This window comes from Chaetodon trifascialis, chromosome 9 (assembly GCF_039877785.1).
Source record: "Chaetodon trifascialis isolate fChaTrf1 chromosome 9, fChaTrf1.hap1, whole genome shotgun sequence".
NCBI classification, from domain to species: Eukaryota; Metazoa; Chordata; class Actinopteri; order Chaetodontiformes; family Chaetodontidae; genus Chaetodon; species Chaetodon trifascialis.
The window spans coordinates 24,135,975-24,163,716 of record NC_092064.1 but is presented as its reverse complement, the minus strand read 5'-3'; the positions used below and the strand labels follow the sequence as shown (position 1 = coordinate 24,163,716).

At 41.6% G+C, this 27,742-nt stretch overlaps 2 protein-coding genes across 2 annotated transcripts in view; both read right to left on the bottom strand.

The window, feature by feature from the left end:
• The window catches only part of b3glcta (beta 3-glucosyltransferase a), a 57,737-nt gene extending 38,567 nt beyond the window's left edge, over positions 1 to 19,170 (bottom strand). Inside the window, exons 1-2 of the mRNA XM_070970914.1 lie at positions 18,613 to 19,170; positions 8,103 to 8,146 (exon numbers count right to left, since the gene is read on the bottom strand). Coding sequence (XP_070827015.1) covers positions 8,103 to 8,146; positions 18,613 to 18,676 — 108 coding nt within the window. The 5' untranslated portion in view covers positions 18,677 to 19,170. The remainder of the gene's footprint in view (positions 1 to 8,102; positions 8,147 to 18,612) is intronic.
• A 3,137-nt stretch (positions 19,171 to 22,307) lies between these two features.
• On the bottom strand, positions 22,308 to 26,451 carry wdr95 (WD40 repeat domain 95). Its single transcript, XM_070971037.1, has 6 exons — positions 26,378 to 26,451; positions 26,230 to 26,288; positions 25,434 to 25,566; positions 25,267 to 25,306; positions 24,761 to 24,849; positions 22,308 to 23,422 (listed from the first exon to the last, which is right to left on the bottom strand). Exons 1-6 carry the CDS (start codon positions 26,379 to 26,381, stop codon positions 23,205 to 23,207), a joined length of 543 nt encoding a protein of 180 aa, XP_070827138.1. The 5' UTR covers positions 26,382 to 26,451; the 3' UTR covers positions 22,308 to 23,204.
• Between the last annotated feature and the right edge of the window lie 1,291 nt (positions 26,452 to 27,742).

The window sequence follows — 27,742 nt, the reverse complement described above, 5'->3', positions numbered from 1 at the left end:
TCTCTGAATCTAGTTGAACTGTAGATAGTCCTGAGCTGTTATACGTCAGATTGTAATGCACAGTGTCTGTCAGTTCCTTTGCTTTGAGCTGTTGTTATACAGGCTGTCGAGTGCAGAGAAATGCAGCCTCCTCATTCATTTCAATTAGACCACGATTCTGGCACAGCAGAGGTTCCAACGCAGCTGCCTCTGGCAAGCAAAAAACACAGGGTCATCTGGCAAACGAAGCTTTTCCACAACACATCATCATCCAGCAAGGCACTGCTCTGGCCAATCAATTACATGCAAGTGCTCATTCTTCACACTGCACATCACTTTCAACCATTTTATCTGATTGTTTGCTTTGCGATCCAGAGCTGTAAATCCAAGTCTTCAGTGTTACAAACAACTGTGCAGTCTTTTGCTGTCTGTTCAGCCTTCACACTCATGGATGCATTACTCAACCTGACTTCTGGGATCATACTTCATCCTTTCACCTGTACCTGTACCAACGCACCCCCACCAATGCAGCCCTTTGTGCCTCTTCATGCAGTTCTATTTTTGAGTCTGAACACCTGCTTGAGGTACCTGGATCAAGTTCTTATTTTTATGATTTCCTACATTTTTCAAGATTTCCATTTAGCAGGGATGTTCTAAATGGAAGATCTCTTGAAACATCTTGAAATTATGACAAATCAGACTCCATTTATATGCATTCATCAGCGGAGGTAAAACCCAAAACAACACTGAAGACCAAACTGATTCAGGCAATCAGGTCATTCTATTCATTGTCCTTGATGTTTACACTAATATGATACGAATATTGACAAATATATGAGCCATAGCTGCTTTCTACAGTCGAAGGTGAACATACCTCCCATTTATATGGTCAAAAGGTTACTTATTTGACCTTTAAGAAAATCCTGCACTTGCACTTTCCTGCATTTGAGTGGCAGGATGGGCTACAAACCTTTCTCCGGCAAATGATGGAATATTCTGTGATCGAATGAACTCAGATCAGGTCTAACATCATTTTCCCAATTACAGAGAGATGAATTATTCTCAGCTCACAGGACTCTTTTTGGCCCTCGATGCCTGTGCACGCAGGTAACGCTCCCCTTAATCCCATTCGACAGCAGGCTGTCAGCCATTTGCAGCGGGAATCAGACAGCCATAGGTGTGAAAAAGATATTGCTATGAGTCTACACTGTCCATCCGAGGGGGTGAGTTTCACCATCCCTCGAGCGCTTTTGATCTGCGGAACCACAGCACTGATGTAGACAGACAGAAAGATTGTGCCTCCTGTAGTTAAAGCACACAACGACGGCCGCGGTGCACATGTGCAAACTCCTTGAGAACGATGCTCAACCCACTTAATGTGACTGTTATGTAATCAAGGACACCCGCAAAGACAAACCTTTGATCCCTGCCTTTGATTTGGAGGCTCTTCACATCCATACACGGCAGCGCCCCTGCCCCCTGCTACATCTCTCAATCCCGGAGGGCACAGACGCTCCACTGATGTGAGTGACCCGTCAGGTCACATTAGCTCTCTGTTCACTGATGGCAAGAACGACTCACGGCTGCAGGGTTTTCTGAATTTTGACATGTGGGTGAAAAATGTGTGATGTTTACAGAAGCTGGCTTTCTAGAAGGACTTGAGCACCTGAAATACCTGAGAGCCTGACATCTATTATTCATGTGTTCACTCTCTATTTACATTAACTACGGAATAAAACAATTTCTTGGCAAAGAGCAAACTGTCAGCTTCATTTTGAGGACGCTTTCAGGTCCAACACTTGAAATGTTTTTGCATCCCTCCCCCATGTCAGGGTGCCAAAAGAATTGACAGATTAAAATTTCATTTTCCATTCAAATGCTCTTAATGTGTAATGACTTAATGACTCGAAACGTCTGACGCTACTCTTCATAGCTCCGTTGATAACAGGGCGTACGGACTCAAAACTGACAAGTTAAACTGTTAACTTGCTTGTAATGACACTACAGTAGCAATTTTCCCCATGATGTGCCTGACAATATGCCCAACAGCAACTTTTAGAAGTAACCAAGCTTTATCTTTGGGTCTTACATGGGTATTTGATTTGTTATTTATTTTTAGGTTTAAGCTACAAGTCCAAGGCAAAACTTCACCAGCTAATGATTCATACACCGTTCGCTGCAGGCTAGTTTGTCTTAGCGTATAAAGGTGATTTACAGTATACGATGTCCCTGATCCTTCAAGCCTCCGATTCTCAGGGCAGGGAGGTCCAGAGCTGACCGGCTCTGACTACAAAAGCCTGGTCACCTTCAGTCTTGATCCAGGATGTGGGAACAGCCAGCAGAGCCCTGCCTGAGGATCTGAGCCTGCGCTCTGGCTCAAAGGAGAGCAGCAATTCAGCGATGCAGTTGGGAAGTGAACCATTGGGTGCTTTAAATGTGATCAGAAAAATCTTAAAATCAATTCTACAACTTGCAGGTAAGCAGTGAAGCGGAGCTACATCAGGGCTGAAGCATCTTCTAGTGTGTGTTAAGAGGCGAGCAGCAGTTTTGTACCAGCTAGACAGAAATCTCCCTCGAGCTTCAAACACTTTTTCATGAAGCCTCTAGACTTCGGAAACTAAAGTGTCATGAACAGAGGATCTACGATGCGAAAATGCAAACTAAAGGGGTCTCTTATAGCATTGGATGGTATCCATAGATACAGGCATCATCCTACCCCCAGTAAAGTGCGGATCAGTGAACGCTGAAGTTAGAAGCTATCCAAAACATTTCACGTCTATGAGTTAAATAACTGCTGCCCCTCTTTCTCTCTCTATCAGAGACACAAATGAACACATTAAATGGATTTGATTAGAACAAGAGGCTGAGCTTCATTAATAATCCAAAACAAAAGTGAGAGAGAGCGGCTAATGTCAGCGCATTTAAATTTCACATTTGCAAGGTAATATAATTAGCAGGATAAATTACAATATGGTGAATATTTAACTCCTGCAGGCCTGGTTTGACTACAGCTCAACATTTCTGCCAGGTCAGAGTCGCTTTTTGATCCGGAGACGGTAGAAGAGTCCGGCCAGGATGTAGACGACGAATTTCACTTCAGACTTTTTTGTCCTTAATTAAAATATTCAACTTGTTGCTGGGATTTAATTACTGGTTCTGTGTAACTTAATGCTTGAAAACAGAGTTTCCAGAATTATAAAGCTGTTTGATCGACACTCAAACACAAAGCTGCTTTGTCAAAGTCAGAACTTCTTTGCATCCAGACAAATGTACTTCTGGATGCTGCTTTAGGATAACTGTGGGTGTGCTGGACTGGTTGTTTTTAGTTGTTTTTAAAAATCTTGCTATGTGAAATTTTCCTGCTCTGTTGGCAGATAATTTTGCTTATTTTAAGTAAAATTTCCCCCATTTTATTGCCTTTTCCCCTTGTTTTTGCAATGGATGATTTTTTTTTAATTGAAATATGTGTTGCATAGAGTTTGCGGTATATTTTTCCAAACAGTATTTTCTTTCCTCACAGCGTCGATGCAGTTTCTACCACTCTCTCGTGTGTTATTCTATGTTGTCTGTGTTGCTGTATGTGTAATGTGTGGGGTTAATATTTGCATTTTTCATCCAGAATTTTACAATCTTTCAAACAGTGAAACAGTTCAACGGGGGCACTCTCAGTTAGTTAGAAGACCGTACGCAGAGGGATTCAGCTTTGTGTTTCTAAGCACAGGAAAAACTGTTGCCAGCAGAAGCGACCAGACCGCACCAAATCGTTGATAGTGGTCCAAATCTGGTTGCCTCGGGCAACGGGGCAACCGTTACTGTCAAGCCCTGCTGTGTAAGTTATTTAGGGTCACAGTATGATCCCTGGCCTCTACATGAGATGGAAATTTTGGCCATAACACTTTGAAAAAAGAAAAGAGCTTGCTCACACAAGAAGAGAAGAACTTCCTGGACTCCTATCATGGATTGTGTGGGTTACAAATGGAAAGTGATTACTGTAAAGCACTATGTGCAGTCTAAATTTGCATCTTAATGATCACCTGAACTCATAAATTAGCAAAGACTCTCAGTAAATTAGTGGGAACAGTTTCATCAATATAACGAGCTTATGGGAGTTCAGTTATGAGTGGTTAGTATACCATCGTGTGTTCTCCTCAGTGCTGATAAGCTGCTTTCTGTATGGTTTCAGAAAGAAATGGACAGAGATGTGTGTGTGTACCACCTGGACAGCTGTTGATATTCATGTTTTTTTGTCCAGTGGCAGTGGAATCTTCAGGTGCACGCTGGCAGCATTCATGCAGCTTTGCGATCTCAGAAAAAGAATGTGCCTTTCCTGCTGAGATAAGGTCACTGCAGAGGAGCTGAAGCAATGATTCAGACATCAGTCTCACACATTTCCTCTTGAGTTTGATTTTCGACTCAACCCAAGCTGGGGAGAAAAAGGAAAGCTCTTTTTGCATGTAGTGGCATCCATTTAGGCAGCGCGGATGAGAGTTTAAACAACATAACAACAACGTAGAAGATGTTGTTGTCCAATCAGACATGATGACTTCAATTGAGTGTGTTGTTCAGGAAGGCAGGAGCTCTTTTCCTTGAAGACTGGTTATTATGTCAACAACTGAACGCCACTTAAACTTGAGTGCAGCCTACGCAGAGATGAAAATCTATGTGCTTAAATGAAGCAAAACTGAGCGAAGTTGGTGGCAAATAAGAAGTGTTGATATCACCTATCTGCAAGTTTAAGGAGACTATTCACTGTTTTGAATACTTTGGGATTAAAATGTGCTGTTCCTGCTTGTGGAGCACACCTTGTCTTATCCTGCATAGCCTGAGGATGAACCTAAGAAAATGTGTGTGTTATGTAACTTTGTGAAGCTAACATTTAGTCTAGAAAGCACATGAAAGAAGGTAATGACTCACAAACATCAACACTTTCAATTACTTCTGCTGCACTGGCTGTGTTGTTGTGTGTGTATGACTGGCTGTTGCATCTTCCCACATCTAGGAACATCACCTCAAGGTGAAGCCGTCCCTTTCAGAATAAAGCTTTGGCCCTGCGATGTCTTTTAAAAGTGTCCTCAGACCCAAATGGTGGCAAAGCGACAGGAAGTGCCACGTGTACTTTTAAAGTTATTCGCTGGCTTTGCCCGACCCTAGCTGGGCTGGAAGCGTGTAAATTATTTCTCACTGTGTTGTGCTCATGCATCCTCACACTGTTCTGAGTCCTCTTGATGCATGAGATCAAGGCACTTCTGCTTACATTAGCAAACTTGAAGTAGGCTCGTTGTTTAGGCTGTTTATGAAGCCCTGAAGCGGCGGATAATCACGGTACCTGTGCTTGCCATCGCCAACTTCTCTGAGTCATTCTAAGTTCAAGCTGATGCCAGTCATCAGAGGCTTCGGGCCGTCTTCAAAGCGGGAGGGAGATGCTGAAACTTCTTCCGTATGCAAGACACGGACTGTGTTCAAAGACAGCCACTGAAAATTACACTTAAATGTTTACTGCCGCAGCCATGTTTCCTGCTTTACATATCATAAGCCTTTTGTATCAATGTTATATGCAACAATATTGATCAAAGGGTGTGTAACTATTCAAATCCTGCCTCTGAAAAACAGATCTTTCCTCCACTGTAAGGGAGCAAACAATCAGCCACGGGTTGCAGAATTACACAGAAAATGCATTCATCACTTTTATTAACATGTTAAGTGTAAGATTAATACTCCTTGACTGTTGCTGCTTTGCATTATGAGATCAGTGTTACCCACAGCTCATGCTACAGGAGCCCCTGCAGATTTAGCCAGATTTTAGTGGTGATGGGATGAGCCCAGCTGTTTGAAGTCAGATGGGGAATCCTCTCTTATTAGGTGCCAGATCTTCTCTGCTGACCACTGGCACAGAAATCATGTGGAAAAAGGCTCCGATCAAACACCGGCTCAAAGACCTAGAACTGACTCCATTAAACGCAAAACATACTGAGAACAATTCACTCGACACCCCCGTCAACCATTTCCCAAAGCACACGATAATGTCAGATTCATTAATTCGTTTTCTCACCATTCCTCACTTTAACGATGACATGCCTTCCTCTCAGAGACTTGCAACTGTTTAACCTCATTGCTGTTTTCCATAAAAACTGCTGCCAAGTCAGTAATTTTAGCTTGCGATAGTGACAATGAAGCTCTGCTGGATTGTGGTGACTGTTCTTGCAAGTCAGTTTTCTTACTGAAACAAACGGCTGACTGAAACAAAGTAAATGCAGATTCAGAAACACCTTATACATCAAAAAAAAAAAAAAAGGGTTGTCAATAGGCTTAATAACTGAAATACCAATATCATCTTCAGCATTAGCTTAAAACATGTGGCATACCCTCTAACTCAGAACTACCTTTATATGCTCCTCAACAACCCTGTATAATTGAGAGAAATATCAATCATGTTCGGTGTGTTTAACAACTAAATTATAGCTGCACACTCAAAACCAAATATCTGGCACCAACAAAAACTCTCTTGAGGAAAATAACCCGAGTTGGTGAGACAGGAAGCAAAGTTAGATTAAATATATTGGATTTGGATTCTCCAAACCACAAAGGTAATTTATTTTTTCGCTGGAAGCTTAAATATGAGTTGTATTATGATTGATCTTATTGCTACAAAACTGCTTTAAACCACAGTGACAAAAAGGTCCCACATACAGCACACTGCGACTTCAATAATCCTCTGTGGAAAGAGTCATGAGTAATTGCTTTATTCAGTGAATGGTTTACTTCTGGAATAGTAAATTAAGTGTGTTTACATTGGAGTCCACTAATTTGCAAGCACATGTTGCAACAGGTTGTATTCAATAATGGCGGCCATGGCCTTGATGTAAATTTCATGACTTTCTATGATGAAACTGGAGCACGTCTATGACCTAAAAATTTGTATTCCTATCTAATTTGTTAATGTTGCTCTTCAGCTCAGGAGATCTAAAAAGGGGGTTAACCACCTGGCTTCCACTTTGCAGTTGGGCTCAGTGAGAAAAACAAACATTTCGCAATAAAACAAATGTCTGACAGAAGGCGTAAAACACATTTTGGCGCCGCTCTCTGTCTGACAAACGCCTGTCGAAAGTTAACATTAAAAAATGTGAATGCATTGATAAACGCAGGGCACGTGTGCTGCGTTACCATGACAACTAGGCAACAACACTCCCATCTCAGATGTGCTAGCAGCCACATGTCAGGGTCAAGAGCAGAGAAGAAAAAAAACATGTTTTTCTGTTGTTTTCAGCGGACGCTTATGTCTAAGAATAGACGCATTGTAACAGCTCAAACAAAAGGAACTCCATTAAGCAGTTTCTCGGCTTTTACAATCTTCTTTTCCAGCACATGAGACATGACTTTTATTCCTGATTAGGCTGCAAAAACACTGCTCTTGTCATTCCCATAAAGACTTTCTTCTCCTGAATAGATGGCGTCTAAATCTTTGACAGGCAGCTGTCCCAAATCGCTCTTTCATGGACAAAAAAAATGAAGCGTTTTAACTGAGTATCCTTTCTTAAAGGGACACAGGTGATGTGACGCAGTTCTCTTAGGCAGGAAAACTGATGTTGAAGGTTTTTTTGTTATTATTCTCACAGATTACACTGGAGGTTAAGTTGATGACACTTTCTGCCTCACATCGTTTACAACAATATAAGAAATATGAAACGCGACAAAGTGAAAGGTTGAAACTTCCTCTGCAGGGAAGGAATCAGTTGACATCAGTTAAAGGCAAGACAGTAATTTCCTATTTTTGCGATGCTAAGCACCTCTGCCAGGAGGCTTACTGTCAACATCTCCTCACACCAAGAAGAAGCAGAGCAACTGAACATGTTAATTATTTATCGAGCTGCAACTGCAGACTTAGAAAATGCAACAGCAAGAAAATCATCCTGCACTTGAGGAAAGAAAGAGCGAACAGATTTGTGTGGAAGAGCAAATTAAATTCCCGATCTGCAGGCCAATAATCAATCCATTTTAAAAGAAAGATGGTCATTAGTTTCAGCTGGTCAGGTAATTAAGGTTTTAATGGAGGCGAGGCGAGCAGGAAATGAATGATAAACACTAATTCTCAAGAGCAAGAATCACGTGTCAACTGTTTTTCTTACCTGTGAGCCTTTTCCTGAGCTGCCAGCAGAAAAGTGGATATGAACTGTAAGAACAGGAAGAGGAAAATGATATTTTAGATGATAATAACACAAACAGCAATGAATCCTTTTAAGATGAACCGTACACTTCTACGCTTGTCTTCTCTACGCAGACAGGACCAAATGGAACAATCTGCTTCATGTTATTATGTTTGAAGATAGAAATATTTAATTAAATGCTCAAAGGATTACTCGCAGCCTGATTCATTCGAGTCTACGTTGGATCTGTAAGAGCGCCATTCATCTATACAAGTTTGTAATAAGAGCCAGGAGAGCTTCTATCCAATTACATTGCCATCGATTCTCAGACAAGAAAATCTTCGGAGGATTTCAAATCAATACATCAAAAACAGCAGTGTCACCGAGAATGAATTTATAAAGCAGTTTATATTAAATCAGGCTGCCTGCACTCTAACATCAGTCAACTTTAAATCTGACTTTAATCAGGTGATAGAACTGAGAAAGAGTTAAATTTCCTCTCCTGACTCGCTGTAGCAGCCACTAAAGGGCAAATGTTGATTAAAGCCTGGAAGATAAGTTTTCCAGGAACAAGCCAGCTCACATTACAGCTATAGTCTAATATCTAATATACAGCATGTGCACAAAAAAAATCCAATATAAAAAGGTACATATTTCATAAGACAGATATGATCTCTGTGACTTTGCTTTTATGACCCAATCTGCAGTAATTTGGTCAGATATTAATTCTCACCATGCAGGGGAATCCTTTCCTTAAATTATTCAGAGAGCTGAGTTAACTTCAAAACATCTCAGTGTGTAAAGCCTGCGGTAAAGCCACAGCCACAAACAATGTAATGAACCTAATTATTTTAGTCACGAAAGCGGCAAAAAACAACAGATGCGAGGCAGTTGGCGAGCCAATGAAATATTATTATTCCTTTAAAAAAGAAGACACAAGATTTCTTTAGAGGAGCGGAAAAGACCCACATTAAGGCAGCGATTACACCTGATGTCTTTCAATTTTCACACAAAGATTCACCCAGTTTTCAAAGGGAGATCTGATTTTCACACACAATTTATATGTTTCCGCACATCAAAAGTGGCTTTTGTTTGTTGCTGCATGAGGACTCTGTTCAGTGCAGTTTGCAGTGAGAGCCTTTTTGTGACGAGGACAGCTCGGAATATGCCTCCAATGACAAAACGTAATGAGACAAAATAGAGAGAAAACAGAAAGGAGCTGCTGTTGATCCTGCGGATAAAAAGTCACCTGACGTAAAAGAAAATGTTTCTGCAGCATGTACAATTTTATTAATCAAATTTCAGCAGAGATTTTTCCATTTCTTCAATCCATTTTCACCTGTTTGCCAGCATTTTAGTGGAATCACCTCATCTTTTAACTTTTTACATTTTTCTTTGCAGACCACTTCAAAACCTCTGAACGGCTGAATTGATTAACTGGATGAATGTACTGCTGTGATTTCACTCAACTCGTTAAACTAAATTTCTGGACAAAAAAACTTTTAAGCATGCATTGTTTGAGAGCTGCGTCTCTAATACATGTTAATCCAAGGTAGCGTCTTCTCATTATAATGAAAACAATGTGAACCAAGATGGTCAGTACTGAATTCAGTCCTGCTCTTGTGCACTTGAAACACATGAAGGTCACGGGGAGCAGAATCACCTGCTGCCTTCACAACTCCGGTTCAGTCCAATGACAGCTTCCACGGCTACAAGTTATTTGCCTCAAATGAAGAACTGACTTTTCAGACTGAGAGAAGGACAAAAGCAAATCTGACCGAAGCTCTGTCTGAGCAATAAATGGCTGTTGAGCTGTCCAACGTCAAGCTCAGTGAACTTTACAGGATTTTACATTTTCATTTTCTTACGTGACAAAAATGGACACACTATTCAACTTTAGTTCAGGTACCTCACATTTTAACGGCAGCAGGAAAACTTCAGTTGAACCAGAGGAAGATATTTTACAGTGATAATAAAAATATTGTTAATCATTATGAATGTTGAATAATCTGTCAAGCTCAGCTTTTAAGGCAACATTACCCCTGCTGATCCCATCAATGGACCGGCTACACTTCTTCTATCAACCTGCCGTCGGGGTGGATGATGCTGTCATCTACCTCCTGTACAGATCCATCTCTCACCTGGAAAAGGCTGGTAGCACAGTGAGAATCGTGTTCTCTGATTTCTCAGGTGCCTTCGACACCATACAGCTCATGCTTACTGAGGGACAAGTTAGAGCGTGCAGGGGTGGACCCCCGCATGGATCGTGGACTACCTCACCAAGCGACCACAGTATGTGAGGATACAGGACTGTGAGTCTGACATGGCTGTCTGCAGCACGGGGGCCCTGCAGGGGACAGTCCTGTCCCTTCTTCTTCACCCTCTACATTGCAGACTTTAGGCATAATTCAGCTATCTGGAATCGTCAGCCTCATCACAGATCAGGCCGACAGAGCAGAGCCACCACCAGATCTATGCAGGGGAAACAGCTGGACTTCCACAGGTGCAAACGCTCTCCTCCTACATGAGGGAACATCCAGAGAATGAATATTGAGATGATGGAATCTTAAGTACCCGGGTGATCACTTGAGTAATAAACTGGTTTGGACTGACAATACAAATGCCCTATATAAGAGAAGCCAGCGCAGACTGTATCTGCAGAGGAGACTCTGGTCTTTTGGAGTGCAGGGGGGAACTCCTGAGGACCTTTTCTGGCTCTGTGGTGGCACAAACCATCTTGTATGAACAGGTCTGGAGGGGCAGCGGCATCTCAACTGCTGACACGAAGAGACTTAACGGATTAAGAAGGCCAGCTCTGCCCTGGGATGCCCCCTCAACCTGGTGGAGGTGGTGGGAGAAAACAGGATGATGGCTAAGCTATCATCCCTGATGGAGAGAATGTCCCACCCCATGCAGGACAGCGGAGGACAGCTCCTTCACTGACAGGCTGCTTCACCTGCGGTGTGTGAAGGAGAACAGGTCCTTCCATCCTGCTGCTGTCAGACTGTACATTCAACACTGCTCCCAGCAGACCACACACAACGACACCGACAAACTCATTCATGTGCATCATCAGTGTTTATAAAACTGTAAAATCAATATCCCCTATGTGCAATAATGTGAACTCAACCATTGACTTTTTTTGCAGGCGCTTCTTACTATCACACTATCCCTTTTGCTGCTGTAACACTGCCCACTGTAGGATCAATAAAGCATTATTTAATCTTATCGTATCTAACTGACTCATGGATCTCCAGATGAAGACCACATAATATGGTTGAAAGCTCCAGAAACAGCGAGTATGTGGACCTCGTTGCCACTCATAACACCTAACCCTCTCTTACATACACAATCTTATGGCTCCTACAGGAAACAAACACCTGTGCTTGCTGACGAAAGGAGCAACGACACTTTACAATGAAATAACAATTTGCATCCATGTCTTTATTTGCCTCAAAAACCAGCTAAAACAAATTCATGATCGAATGTCCACGAATTCGAGCTGCTCACAAACATTCAAAGTTCAAAGCTCGTTGTCATCCAGGTTTCCATCAGGATTAAAAATGCCACATTTGGCGTGAAATGAAGTTTCCTTCAGGAACACGTCCAAGTTCACTCATCTACATCTGCTCCAACTTCCCATCTTTTCATGGCTCACCTTGGAGCGGGAGAGACGCACACAGAGGGAGAGGGAGAGGGAGAGGGAGAGGGAGAGGGAGAGGGAGAGGGAGAGGGAGAGGGAGAGAGGGTGGGAGTAACCCACTACATAATGTCAGGAGTGCTGATGGGAGCACCTCCATCTCATCGCTGCATAATCAAGTCTGTTGTTTCCAACCATGTTTTCAATTGAGCCGTACCGAAGGGAACTTGTTTGCTTTGATTTTAGAAACTCAGGAAATCTCTCTACATGCCGAAAGCCCTGAATGGTTTAGCTGAATGCCTTTCAACAAGAATCTAAATTTACACTGTCATTGTAAACAAAGCACACGTCCGATGCAATTAGCCAGGAAACACTGTGCTCATAGCTCATAACAAAGGGGGGTGGGGGTGGGGGTGGGGGGGGTCAGGTTGGTATCTTTGCAGAATGAGTCTGACAAAGAAAGCATGTACAGAGGGTACTTCATAGAAATACAACTCCTCTTGGTTACAGGAAAACAGTTCTGCAAGAAGAATGTGGTGGAAAATATCTTAACTGCTGTACTTAAATACAATTTTCAGGTACTTGAACGTTACTTGACTACTTCCATTTTCTGGCACTTTATACTTCTACTTTAGTACATTTTAGAAGGAAATGTTGTACTTTTTACTCCACTACATTTACAAAAACAGCTATAGTTACTAGTTCAGATTAATATGTTACATAAAACACATTAGATAAGCTGACAAAATGTGTCTCCTCGTCGTGTTTCAGAACAACTTTGTTTTTCCTTCTTTCCTCTCTCATTAATCATCTCAAGCTCCATCAGATTTATCTGGTGACCTGCTGAAGGGGTCCGGCCCCTTGGTTGGAAGTCACCAGACCTAAATATGTAGCTAAAACTAGCTCCACCTCAACCACCTACAGCAGTAAAATGCTACTTACACATTGCTGCATCAGGATTACAATCTAATCATGTCAGAATATCAGTCACAGGGGATATTACTGCAAAACGACTACTTTTACTTTTGATACTTTAAGTACATTTTACTGACCTACTTTACTTGACCATACTTGTACCTAAGTAGGATTTAAAATGCAGGACTTTTACTTGAAATAGAGTACTTTTGCACTGTTGTACTTTAACTTAAGGATATGAATACTTCTTCCACTATTTCCTTCCACAGAAATGCATGTACATAATGTAAAAATCTGAAAAGATTTGTATACTTGAGCGATGATTTGCTTGTTTGACGGTTGGTGTCTGACTTAACTTTCCGCTTCATCCAAGATTTAATGGCTACAGAGGGAGTGAAAATAAATGTGGACAGCACATGAAAGTACTTTGAAGTAACTAAATCACATTCACAAAGCCAGCTACGCAGGTGTATTATATTAACTTGAATGCTAATTAACAGTCAGTGTCAGCTTTAGAAGAGCTCTGATAATCACTGCGTCCATGTGCGAGCGTTCAAAGCGAAATCAGACAACTACTGCCTTCAAAAGATGGTGAATAGTGAAGGGCCCGAAGTGCAGCTGCGGCGGTCCCGAAAAGCAAAGTTATTCAATATGGAAGAGACAATAAAACCTAAAATCACGTTAGCGTCACAATTCAGATATTTATGGTGGGGCTGCCTGCCAGAGAACACTTCTGAGACCAGTGCACAAACATCCTCATGCTAAGGACCATTAAACCTGGTCTCACCTCTTACCAAACCCTTCTGAAGCCACAGACAGCAGCTCCCAGCACTCGAGCTCAGACAAGAACACTTTCCACATGGCACAAAATGGCGTAGTGGCTGGTGAGGACGGTCAAACATTCACCAAGACAAAGAGACCCAGACATTTCCTCTGCATTTGGCAAATCCAATCTGAGATAAAAGGCAACTTAAATTCTACTGGATGTGACAAAGTGGACTAAAATGGGATTCTCGTGTGCTTCTGCCATCGAGGTGTGTTAAAAATTAACACAAAGTTAATTTTGCTTTATTCATGCAAATTTGATGAGTTTTTTTGCAGTTCACACTCAAAACAGCATAAGCACTGAGTGTACAAAGGTTAGCTCAAGCTGTTAACTGACTGTGTGTGCAGATGGTGCCTGCAGCCCGGTGTACCCAGTAATTACATCCATACTGGATGATTATGGATGATTTATGTCCAATGGCAATGTTCAGTGGCCACGCAGGAGGCAGCTCGCCCTATATGTATCCAGTCAGGGAGTCTAGTGTGGAGGTCGTGGTGCCATCAGGACGTGCAGGAGATGGGTGTTAGCTATACGGCAGAAGTGTTCAATTCACATTTTCCTTTCTATTTTTAACCACATCCTTTGTCTTTCCCTAACCTCAGTCATACCTAGATACTGCTGTCAGTGACACTACACTCTGTGGTTCTGCAGAATCGTTCTATGTGGACGCTCTTGTCTGGCGATAGGATTCGAAACTGTGAAAGTGTGACAGCTCAGACTGGGAATGAACTCTAAATTTATCAAAAGCCAACTCTCTGCTGTGGGCCCTCTCAGTTTTACTCTTATCTCTGTGCATCCAAGGAGAGGAGCCGTACAGCTCAATGAGAAACGTTTCCAGCTCTTGCAGACCTGTCCTGACCTCAGTTTGTGTTGTCTAATCCATGTTTGTTTGCCTCTTTCCACTGCGTGTAATCACCCTCCCTTTAAATTCTGCCTTGCGACGAGTCGGAAAACATCTTAAAATGACGAGTTGATAGAGTGCGTCAAAGTTTTTCACTGGATTCCACTCTCTGGTTCCTGAAAATCAAAAACGACTCAAGGCTGTTTTAAATCATTTTTCATTGTTGGTGAAAATTCTGCAAAGTTTATCACAAAACACCCGTGTTTCGATAATGGAAAAAAATGGGGAAACATAACGCTTTGCGGGGACAGAGGCAGCAAACACTATTAAAATGAAAGTAGCTCATCAAAGAACTGGCACAGATGGCACACAGTTTGCACTGCAGATACAGTTGTAATAATGCATCTGATTTGTATTTTATGAAAACTGCTCTGCACACTGTTAGGCATGCAGGAAGCACAGGCTTCATCTGGCATTGTGTCATATTAAATTCAAACTTTTTATTCCCATTCAAGCACCGCCAGCAGCCATCTAGAATGCATACTGGAAACTCCTAACCCAGTTAGAGCTTCTAGCTGGAGATCTCTCTTAATACTATCTTTTTATTTAAATACAGATGACATCCTGTTATCCTCTTTCGGATGCTCAATGTGCAACATCCTCAGATGGTTTGAAATTTATCTTTAAGAAAGATGTTACAACGTTAGTGACGGCTCATGGCCATAATCTAGGAAACAGTTAACAAACGTGGTGTGCGGTGATTCAAAATTCATCGATATTTCAAATATGCACACAAACTGTCTTCCTCTCTGATTCGAAAAATATGCAATCCAGTGGCCAGACTGCAAACACCAACATTTGTAATTTTCATAATGTTTATAGTTTTTTACAGTGATGTTTGCATGTTTATACGGAATTTTATAATTGACAGCTATTGTGAACATTTTAGAGGGAAATAAATTGAGTCATTGTTCGTGGATAATATAATGAGACATGAACGTCTGTTTTTGGCTGATCAAGGAAACTGACAAATCAAAGCACTTGGATAGATTGAATGACATGGATGCAAAAACTGTGTAAGAACCAAATGTTGCCAAAAAAAAAACAGTCCAGCTAGTGGTGGAGCTAAACACTAAGCTGATTAATTAATGCTCAGAATGTTCAGCTTTAATGTGAAGATTTGGTGCTTTCTTTGTCTTATATGATAGTGAACTGAACCATTGGGTTTTGGTCTGTCGCTTGCACAAACCAAACTATCTGAAGATTTCACCTTGGCTTCTGGGAATGCATTTTTTACTCATTTCTGGCATCTCAGAGACTGCTCCAGAGACGCAGCAAAATCTAGGACAGAACACAATTTCTATTGCCCATTAATATTACCTTCTCTGTAAGTAACTGAAGTTAAATTAAAGTTTCCAATTAGGATTAATTTTGATACCATGACTAAGGCCTCCATGCATTCATTCATGCTTTAGCCAGTAGCTGCTCATTCAAGACCAAGTTGCACATGCACAGCAGCTCATTTCAGCTCTTCCTGTGGGACTCTCAAACAATCCCAGACCAGTTAGAGATATACAGTAATCTCTCCAGCACATCCTGGATCTCAAAGAGTTTGGCCTCTATCTTTACCAGCTACCTGATCCACTTCATCTGCTTCCCTTCAGGGAGCGGGGGCCTCAGCAGCAGCTGGACCCTGACGTGATTTTGAATCACAGACCTCCTCACCCTTTCACCCACAGTGAGGCCGAGCATCCTGCGGAGAAAACTCGACGTGGCGGCTCACGTCTGCAATCTCATTCCCTCAGCCCCGACCACAGCTGACGGTCAGAACAAAGGCAGCTGTTTGAGAGCTTTTCTCTGTGGCTGAGCTCTCCCATTACCATCACTACCCACATCAATCTCACAATCAATTTTACTGTCACTTCTGAGAAAGATCCCAAGACATCTGAACTGAGGCGTCTCAGAGTGGGCAGAAAGCGAAAGGCAACTTTTTTTTCTTTTTTCTTTTAGATAAAATGGTGAGCTGTAACTTTCCACATGTTCGACCTGAAATTAGGATGACAAAACTGCAACAAGCTTCTCAGGAGCAAAGTATGAAGATCGTCTCCAACCACTATAGATTCTGAGCGTTTCAGCACTCATACAATAACAGCATATGAATATGTCCTTTAAGATTTCAGTCGGAAAATAGGAATCCACAGTTTGTGTACTGTACGCTCTCTTTCCCAAATATTGCACGTCATTGTAGTATCCCTTTATCAACAATCAAATGCAGACTCTGTGGACCACAATTGAGCCACATTTGAAATGCAGCCCATATGGACTAGGAAACAGTGCTGCAGCCTCAAACTTGGAGGTGCTGCTCCTCATCCTGAATGCATGCCACCCAGCTGCAAACCGCTCCAGTGCACATCAGAAATGACGGTCTGTTGAAACCTTGTGGATGACATCATTGAAAAACAGCAGAGGTGGCACCCTAATGTCACCAAACTGGACCCTCTCCAGACCACAGTGTGCCTTGATGTAAGCTCCATGAATATTACATACAGGGGAGGAAGACAAGCTGCCTTGTCAGAGTCTCATGCCCAACTAAACATGCTTGACTTGGTGCCAAATACATGCTACCCTGTGCACATACGGGTGGACTGCAGCAGTGAGCCTGACTGCCCATACCGCCCAGACCGCACTGTATTTCTGACAAATCCACACACTTGAATAGTAGTTCTGAAGTGCATCCAACTTCAGGTAAACTTAACATTTCACCCTCATCCTGTCATTCGACACGGATTAAACTGAGACGAGCTTAAATTTTCTGACCCGAAACCACGAATTGAGAGTGAAAGGTGATCCTACGTGATATGTGACGACTTTTCTTGCAGTGCCAGAGAACTCAGAAATGAAAGTCTATAAAAACAAAGCGACCATTTTACATGACATAAGCTTGGTCAGGTGTAAAGTAAGCTGATAGGAAATGTAAGGAGTAACTAAGTGTAAGTTAAAAAACGATTATCTTGGGTCAAAGCCAATTAATAATGAATCAGTGTGACCACGGACAATATCTTGCAGCATTGAGATTCATAGATGAGCTTGCAAAATGTTTGTGGTCTGAAAACACAGCCCAGGCAGGCAAGATATTTGCACGTCCTTGTGTGTTTTCTGGCCTCTATTTTTTATTGCATTGTGACAATTTCCAGTCCTTGCAAGGCAGACAGAGTCTCCCGCGCTCAGCATTTATCTCAGTCTTTTCAGGAGGACATCCACATGGTACAGTGGGCCGATGCAATATTGGTCACTCACTGCAATTCTCTCACAGCTGCAGCCACACACTGTGTGCTGCACCCCACCCAATGGACGTGACACATCACTGAATATATTCTGTACATGTGCCAGAACATACGCACGGATGTACTGAATGTAGAGATCCTCATTTTTAATGGTGGAACACATAATGATGCATGCAAGAGTTAAAGGGGTTAAAACCTGATTTTAGTCCTGTTAAATTAAATTCACCTTAATTATTTGACATTAAGCCACTAATTATTTGGACAATTTAGCAATCAAGTCCATGAGAGGAGGTAGAAATGTCAATTTTCTGCAGCAAATTGAGTTTTTTAAATAACAGCACATTGACACTCTTTGAATTGCAAGACTGTTGTTAGGATTTTTCCCCTCCTATGCCAACAAAAAGAGGAAGAAATCTCTCCTCTATCATCCTCTACTTTTGTAGCTAGATCCTCTGCGCAGATCCACAGTGACAGAGGAAAAACCTGACTTGGGTTAAGCTTACAGTCGCTATAGCCTGAGGTGCATTCATCCCCGGGCTTCACTCCCACTAGTGCAACGTCGATGTGTCAGGAAGAAGCTACTTAACGCCGCTTGTCGCGAGTGGGAACAGATTTGAGCAGGAATAACGCGACGGTTTTCAGCCCTTTCCCCGCGATCAACTCTAGTGTAAACTTGCAATTAACAGTATGCACAAACCCACATGGCAACCCGTACGTGCAAATCGCCTTTCAACTCCTCAGGAAGTTGAGGCGAAATCATGGCTCCGCACTTCTCCAACAGTTGTGGAAATAACACTCGCTGCTCCTCTTCCTCCTGCCGCTGGAAGCCCCGCGCTCAGCGCTACGCTGTCGCTTCTTTCCAAAACACAAGCTTCACCTTTGACAAACAGGACAAACTGTTTACTGCTGAGGCTCATGACGCCCCTCACGGCTGCCCGGTCCGACCCTCCTGGACATGAAGATTAGAAAGTAAAGTGAGGACTTACAGAGGGAGAGGAAAATCCAACAGCCTGCCACTTTGTGCCCGATATGAGGCTTGTTCGACAGCATCCTGGAAGAGTCCTGCGAGCAGTGTAGGAGGTGGAGAAAGCTCGCCGTGCATGGGCTTTCTGTCAGTGTTAAAAAAAAAGAAAAAGAAAAGAAGAAAAACAACAACTGGGCTTCCCTTCTCACAGTTTCTCAGAAAACGGGGGAGTGGGTTTGTGCTCCGGTGGGTGGCATCTCCATTTTCTGTGCGAGGCGCTGGGACGCGCTCTGCTGGCGGGATGAGGTCACTGAGCTCAGCCTGCAGGCAGCCCGACCAGATGGAGGCTAAAAACTACATAAAGAAATAAATAAAAATACGGAGAAAATCACACATAGGCGTTTGCAGCTGCTGCCTTCAAGTGCTCTTGTGAGACTCAAGTTTCTGAGCGCTGGGTGTGGAAACACGCTCCTGCTGCTTCCACGTTGGAGAATACAATGACAAAAAGGACCGTTTATTATATGAATAAATGAGGCTGGAGGGACTGTTCACAGCCTGCACAGAGAGCATTAGCAGGGCTGCCTGCTTAAACTCTGAGGTCAGGAGTTGGGCTGCAGCTGACAAATATTTTCATTATTGATTATTTTGTCTGACAGTCCAAAAACCCAAATATATTCAATTTACAATCACACAGCACAGAGCAGAGCAGCAAATCCTCACAAATAAGAACCTGAAACCGCCAATATTTGGCCAATTATAAAAAGGAATTTTCTGTCCACCGATTAATTGATTAATTGACTCATTGCTGAGGTTCTGGTCAGAAACCCAAATTCCCCAAGCACCAACATGCCTGATTTTTTAACTTGCCACCAAAAACCCTGAAAATGTTCAGATTATCTGACAATTTTGTTCATTTTAAAGATATATGTTAATGTGTTGGCTTTTCTTTTAGCAGTATGCTTTAAAAAATGCAGCCTCAAAAACAATTTTTTTTTTTTTTTTTTTTTTTTCAAAATATCTGTTCAGTATGAAGCGTTTGGTAGTTAAAGCCTTGAACCTTGACACACCACGACAGGCTGTGTTGTCATAGCAGCAAAAGCACAGGTGTTCTTAATTGCATTAATTAATAACAGCTCCATTCTATTTATGACATGCCAATGGCCCCCGGACCTGGAACACCTACATGGAACGCAGCCACCGTCAGTGTTATAAATAGCACCTGTGCTTTTCTTGTGACGTCAAGTCAAAACGTCTGTCATGAAAAAGGGCAGCCGGGGTCCAGCAGCTTATGTGCCTGAACAGTTTTAATGATTTGACCTCAGTGTCTTCCAGTTTGAAACATGCTCCATCGGATGCTTTGCTTGCACTTGGAGAAGCCACAGAGAACAATTTATCACAACTCTTTTCCCTGACTCTTCTCTTTTATTGATTTTAAAGGCCCATTTTCTTTGGTTGTGTCTCAGTTTTGGGGAACTGAGACCAGTATTTCCTGAAGTCATACATACTATTTAAACTATCTATTAAAACCCATTCAAATCCATGATACATCCACAAAGGCATCTTCTCTGTGGTTTTTGACAACTATCTCACTTTCTTTTGAGTTAAATTGAACTTACTATAGATTACATACATTTTGGTTGAATCATTTATTCCCAGCATAATTTTGCCACAATAACTGAAAACACTGCTGAAGTGTACTAGACCTTTACATATACTTCATTACCATGTATGCTTATTCTGGGCTGCTTATGTTCTATTATGATCCCAAAACAGCAAGTGCTTGCATCAGTGCACCAGTAATTGACATTTATAATAGCTACCTTGCATTTAGATGTTGCTCAACTACTGCATGTCGGCTCAGTGGCGCGCCTAAATTTAGCATCATTCGGGCTTTTAGTTACACTTGTGTGTTTCTCGCTGCGGGAGTTGTACAAAGATTTTCAGCTAAGGCATGAAGATTCAGGAAAAAGGTTAAATTTTAGGTTAAAAGTTTCCTTCACAGATTCGCTCAGTTGTGTGATACATAATTTGAGGGCTGTAATGAAGCTGAGAAGTTAATGGTCCCGTAGAAATGAGAGAAGTTCGGCCACTTTTAAATGATGGAGAAGGGCTGTTAAATCATGCACATTATCTGTCATATGTACACCATAATCCCTTCATTTTGTGCAGTATTTTCCCCTCAAATGGACAAATGCAACAATGTATATAATGATGTTTTACTCACAGCAATGTATTGAAAACACAAATTCTGTTTCTACATACTAAATATAATATCATGAAATTTAAACTTTACTTGTTCTGTTCTGTGTTCTGAGACCCATAAATGCCACATTGCAGCAGCATCACAGTTGCATGATTAGTTTTCTTCCCAGCGCAGTTGTGTGAACTATTCCTGATATGCTGTGAAGGCAGCATTCATTCAGATGCACTTTGACAGATCAGTCCAGATTTGTGACTGTGAACAAGTCTCTCCCACAGCCAGAAACAAGAAAACCAAGACAGCCTCACCACGAATTTCTCTCCAGTGACAATAAATGAAAGAGCAGATTTGTGGACAGTGACGGTTACTTGATTTTACAGACACAGTCAGATTTTCTGGTTCATGACTGCTGGCAAAAGGAGCAAAGCGTCTGCAGTTCACCCTCAGTGAAGCAGCAGCAGTACATCTTTTCTGTGATGAAAGCCTCGGCTCTGGTTTGTGAAAGTTGTGACCTATAATTATGATGTTTCCCACCCAGAATATTTCCAGCTTTCACTGGAAGAAAATACTATCTAAAGGTGTTTATATTCACTGAGCATTTCTGAAAAATTCTGGGGTCCCACTGCTTTGAATCTGTGTGGGTAGTTAGGTTATAATAGTGTAATCAAAAAATGAATGTGGTGTGTATAACTTCCCCTGAGGTACTCTTGTAATTATTGTTTGTTAACATTACATTGCATGCTCTCATAATTTCCCAGCAAGATGAAGAGAGGGAGTGCTCAGGTGAGTGTGTGTTTATTTGTGTGTTTGTGTGTGTGTGCAAGGGATGATGAATTGCAGGTTTTTAAGGTCTCTGTGTGTCTGATTTCTATGAACAGTGACTAATCAATATCGAAATACCACGGTGACAATTTGCTCGATGGACTGTGCAGAGTGCGCCACACACCACACGTTTGTTATTTTACACTATGCTTTATTTTGCTTGCACAAACATGGCGGTGTCTCACTCAGTGTCTCACTTTGCCCAAATGCACAGCTAACAGCCCTCTAATCTCCACTGTCATATGTTCTAAAACATTACTGGCTGTAATATTTAGTATATGGTCTTCTTCGTTATTAGACAGAGAGTCTCCATCCTCTCTATTGGAGCCTTGTTTAATGTGGCAAACTCCAGCATGAGACAGATGTCGCTTTGCCAAATCCTTTAAGCTGTAAAGAAGGAAGCGAAGAGCGAAAACAAGCTCAAATATGCAGGCTTTTATTTATAATGTAATTTATGCCAGATCACCTTCTCAAGGTTCTACATAATGCATTTAATACACTGATAATGCATCGTATCTTGATGATAAAGAAATGTATGATGAGGACTTGGTCTCTTCAATCTGCACACAATAACACAACTCTACACTTTCAAATTGCGTGCAGCGCATACACCGAGTCCAATTTTGCGTGCAGATGATACGGCAGTCCTTCCCATTAACTGACCTTCATTGTCATGGTAACAAAAATAAACAGGTGGTTAATGTAGTGAAATGGTCGCACTAGTCTAATGGTAACAAGTTCCCAACCCCTGTTTCAAAATGCAAATAAGAGCAATTTTGTGGAGCAGCACTCTGGAAAGCAGGTTACTCGGTTCCTTTTTTTAACGCGAGCAGCTGTAGATCCTGCAAAACCTTCCCGGGAGCACTCGCACTCTCATTTGGATTAATGAAATCAGTTCATTTATTGTCACATTTTCTGTTTTAACACTCCCATTCATACATTGTTTTGCTTCACATGGTCTGATGTGGAACAAGCCAGTTGGATATGATTCCATATAGCACTAATTCTCTCCTTTATTTAATTCTATTTAATATTTCCTTGCTCTGTCTTTATAGCACTGGGTGCTGCAATGACCCAGTTTCCCAATTGTGATCAATAGAGTTTCGGCTTATGCAGCTGGCTCCAGTTCCTCAGTGCTGCTTATGAAAGGATCAATACGAGCGAGGGAGAGGTCAGGTCTTACACTGCTGTTTGGTGGCTCCACAGTATCAAAGCCTTTCACGGCGCAGTGGTTCGATAGCTTGTTAGTATGCCTGACAATTTTCTGACAGAGCCTGAAATGCAAAATAAGACACACTCACTCTAAATATAAATCTGTCACTTTTTAAGCTGAGTCTGGTGTAAGACTTGCATTGCATATGTACAGTAGTTTCCGCTGCTGTAATGGTTATTACACACCCACTCTTGTGTTCCTCTGGGTAAAACATGCTTTCAATCTTCCTCAATATCTGTGTCACTGGTGGATGTTGGAGGAAGTCTCAGCTTACTGTGCGTCTCTGGCTGCAATTACGCCACAAGAAGAGCAGGCAAAGTTCAGTTCAGTTCAATATTTGCAGGGGGGGAGACAGAGAGAAAAACATACCTTACACAGCTCAGATAATCATTTGTAAAGTAATGCAGCTCACCTTTAGTTCCCCTCTGTGAGCCTCAGTCTCACCAGGACTGATGGCATCAGAAGGATGTGTTTTTAAATTCAGAATTTCATGATCTGGCAGACTTAGAGGATCAATCAGAACCTCATAGGGGACAGCAGGATGCTTCCAGGAAGAGGGGATGTGGACGCTCCAGCTCTCAGACTGCCCAAAGGTCCCTGCGGATAAAGACCAAATTCTCCATTCTAATGTTTTGCAGAATTGCACGACATGGTGCTGAAAGAATGTGACACAGTGAAAACTGTGGCTTCTTAAAATGTCACAATGTCTGAATTCATTTGAAATCATTTCTCTGCAGCAGTGCTCTGCTGTGCAGCACATCTCCTACAGAGCCACAGAAAAATGTTATCTGTATCGCCAATGTTTGAGGAATCAGGTTAAAAAATGAATGCCAAATTACTGCTTTTACATCCCTAAACATGTAAATGATGACAGTTCCTCATGTGCAATTATTTTTCAAAAAAGTATGCAAAAATATCAAGATAATGTGGATTTCACTTTCATTTTTTTCTGTCTACAGTCTGTCAGTGGGAAAAAAGTGATGATCATTAACTTAGAATTATGTACAAAAACACTGATAATGAGGATTTCGAGCCAGTGAGAGTCAGTCAGGGTACATGAAGGTTGAACTACCAACCGGTGAAGCTGACAGCTGTTTAAACAAATAGTTCAACATTTTGAGAATCACAAGAGTTCAATGAGAAGATTGATACCACTCTCATACTAAGTCATGTGAAGCTACAGCCAGCAGTCACAAAGAGTGAAAATAGGTGAAAACAGCTATGTCTGTCCAAAGGAAACCAAGTCCACCAACCAGCACCAACCAGTTAACATGTTATATCTCCTTTGTTTAATCTAACAATCAATAACAGAATTATGTATCGGACAGTTTCACAGGTTCACTGTGTGTCAGCTGGCCTGTGGTAATTTTTTTAATGTGCATCTGTTTGTTTGTTTGCAAATATGAGAAAAATAACACCAACAAAAGAATTTTCACCAAAATGTTATGGCCAGACCTGCATCACGAGCTGACTGAATGTCTTAACTCAAAATCAAGTTTTTAGGTCTTTAATTACTGAAGCAATGTTCTGCTTGCAGGTTCATATTGCTAAATGAATCTGCTACAAAATGCAGTTGACACTCTGTAAACATCGGGCCAGGTTGTTTTCAGCGTAGGAGTATCGTACTTGTTTACTCGCACTCTAGGCAAAATATAATTACTGTACTTGATGGGTACTTGAAGGTGACAGGGCACATACACAATACACGGAGAGTGGGCGAAAGCAGGGGACCGTAGGGGCCCAACAGTTCATTTTTACCTCAGAGTCTCCCAGCAGGTTAATCCAGTCATGTGTACTGTCACACAGAGATGAATATGCCCATAAACAACGGCATCCCTCCCTTAATCACTGCACAATGCTCAAGATTGATGATATTTGCATGAGCATCAATAATGTCTAAAAAGAGGAGACTGACAGATGCTAAATGACACCCACCTATGAATTCTCCATGTACACTCCAAAGGCGCACTGTGCAGTCAGTGGATGAGGTAAGCACCACTTGATCATTGTCAACAATCTGCAGGCTGGACCAGAATAAAGAGACATGAGATGAAATGGGAGAAGGCATTTCTGGCAGAACACTCTAAATCATCCACTCTGTTGGTACGTCTGATGGCAGATGCACCCCGGGCAGCATCTCACCTATACTGATCATCTGTTTAAAAGACCTTCCCACACACACACACACACACACACACACACACACACACACACACACACACACACACACACACACACACACACAGTCTCTTCTACGCTTTGTTTTACTGCAGCAGAGGGAAGTTATGCTGCTCCTGCTGCCACCAACACCCCACGCTGAGGATGATTGGCTGAACTAAAGATGTACGCACAGGGAGTTTTAAGTATACAACGAGCTAACGACACATCCAGACTCTCCTCTCTGTTTGATGAGTTGCCCGAGCTGTAGGCATTTTACATACCCAGTAATTCTGCAGGTGTGGGCACGCCAGAAGTTTTCAGCTGAATGAATGTGAAAAAACAAACAGAAACACTCTCTCAAACGGGATTTTGCATGTTCTGATAGACAGGACGGCTTGGTATTTTCACTGGATGTTTAATCAGAGTCAGAGAACAAAAGGCAGCTAACCTCTCAGTGATTTTTGCTCAGGGGCAAACTTTTCCATGTCATAAACATAGATGTAACCAATTTGGTCAGCAGCATACAGCAACGTCGTCTTGTCCGTCTTTGCCAATTTTATAATCTTTTCCTGGAATCTAGACTGCAAAGTGGAAATGAAAATCAGTATAAATTTTCAATCACAGCACTGATATATCACCAGCTATTCATATTCATTATTTGGCAATAGCTCTAACAGAATGAGGGAGGTGGAATCAGACTCTAACAACACTTCAATCTCCCCTGTGGTGAGTAAATGTTACCTTCCCTGCAGACACACTTAATACATTTCCTCAGATGATAGTCCCCTCCAAACACTCTGATATTTGAAATAATTTAAAATGTGCCAGGCCACAAATTGTAGAAATTAATCATGAAGAAATTAAAGTACATGGAAATTTCTTAAATTCATTGTTGCTAGGTAACAAAACACAAGTGTGGTACGATAACAAGTTGTTTAAGGGGTTTTTGTGTAAAATATTAACTGCTAACAACCTAAAATGACCATTTCATATGTCCATGTTTTATTTCAGCTTCATGCCCTCCATGTTCACCCACCGCCCAGTATCAAGGATCCCTGCTTTGCATTATGTACTGTAGCTGCAAGGAAGGTACCTGCTAGTTCAAAAACTCGAACTAAGCAAAGAAACAGCGCACCACAAATTAGGTTAATGTTTGATCAGCAATCTTGGAGGCAAGAGAAAGAGTCCTATCCCTTTGTATGCAGAAGTGAAAGCAAGAAATGCTGTTAAGTTAAATCTCTTACAGCTTTGAAGCTGCCCACAAATTTCCCTCCACTGAGCACACTCCAGAGATTCAAGCAGCCTTTTAAAGAGAAGATAGATAATTAACAGTGTATTGACAGGCTGTAAAGTGCAGTCATGTGCTGTAATTGGTGCATCCATAACACCGACCCATTGCCCCAGACGTCACGAGAGCTGTAGCCGAGGAAAACTGCCTCAACTTGGAGTTCTTTAGGAAAGTGATGCATGGAACACTTGTGTCCATCGCTGCGTAGGAGAAAGGACAACGTCAAACAAATGCAATGGTCTAATGACATCAGAGGTTTCATTGAACGCATTCATCATTCACTTTGAAGCTCCAAAATCACCTTCAACATTCTGGTGTTCAGCTGGAAGAGGGGTGACAAACCGACACTGTATACGTCCTGAAACCACGCTCCACACCATAATCTCTCCATCATAGCTGCTGGTGGCGAGGAGAGATGGAGGACACTGTGCCACACAAAGGATGTCCTCTTTATGCCCGTTTTTCTGAGGGAACACAGAGTTATTACTATTATTAAGTGTCTTTAAATAATTGCAAGGATAAAAAGTTAATTAATGCCAAGTGAAAATGAATTTGCAGTTCAACAGGACACAGTAATTTTATTTTCAGCTAAGTTATGGCTGAGTTGTTTTGAGGGATTTCACACAAAAAGATAAAGTCTATTACATTCCCCATCACTTCAGCATTTAACAAACCGTGGAAATGTGTTAAAGCATCAAAGTTTATCTCTTCATCTCTCAAGAGGCAAGAGATGCGCAAAGTTTCTATCAGTTTGTCCTCTTCTCTTAACACCAAGATATATTTCCAAGATATATTTTCTAACAGATAAAACCTGATATCACACTTTACAGATCACATACAGCCTGACAGAGATATTTTTTTGGAAAAAAAATAAACATATTTTCTTTCTTGCCAAGCTTTAGATGAGAAAATTGATACCATCTCATGTTTGTTTGTTAATATTAAGGTATACCTGGTTTGCCCATGAATATACATAATAAATACATAGCAATACATGCCAAATTACTGTTTTTACATACCTAAACATTTTAATGACATTTCAAAAAGGAATGCAAACATCTCTAAATATGATCATAAAAATATAATATTAGTAATAATAATAATAATGCCACTCTTTATGCTAAGCTAAGCTAACGGCCTGCTGGTGGTAGTTCATACAAGACACAAGAGTGTAATCAATCTTCTCAAAGCGAATAAGCGTTTTTTCCCAAAACGTCAAACTATTTCTCGAACTTTATCAATCTGGAAATGATCAAGGAGTTTGTGTCCTCAGAATAATAGGACATCTTGAAGTATCTCTCTGAAGAGCTAAGGTGTCTCATTAAACAGTAGAGAGGAATTGTGGATGTTTCGAGCCACATGTGACTGTCAAAGAGTTTTCACTGAAGTCTTGATTTTGCTTACAGCACCAAGTGTCACACATTTTGGATCAGCGACCAACTTGATGTCAAACCCCCGAGCGAGCAGAC

Excerpts from the sequence above, each read along its gene's own strand:
- wdr95 (XM_070971037.1), bottom strand. Across the intron at positions 25,307-25,433 it reads TGAGCAAAAATCACTGAGAG|CTGAAAACTTCTGGCGTGCC; the intron begins GTTAGCTGCCTT and ends ACATTCATTCAG. Across the intron at positions 24,850-25,266 it reads CACACCTGCAGAATTACTGG|CCTGCAGATTGTTGACAATG; the intron begins GTATGTAAAATG and ends ATTCTGGTCCAG.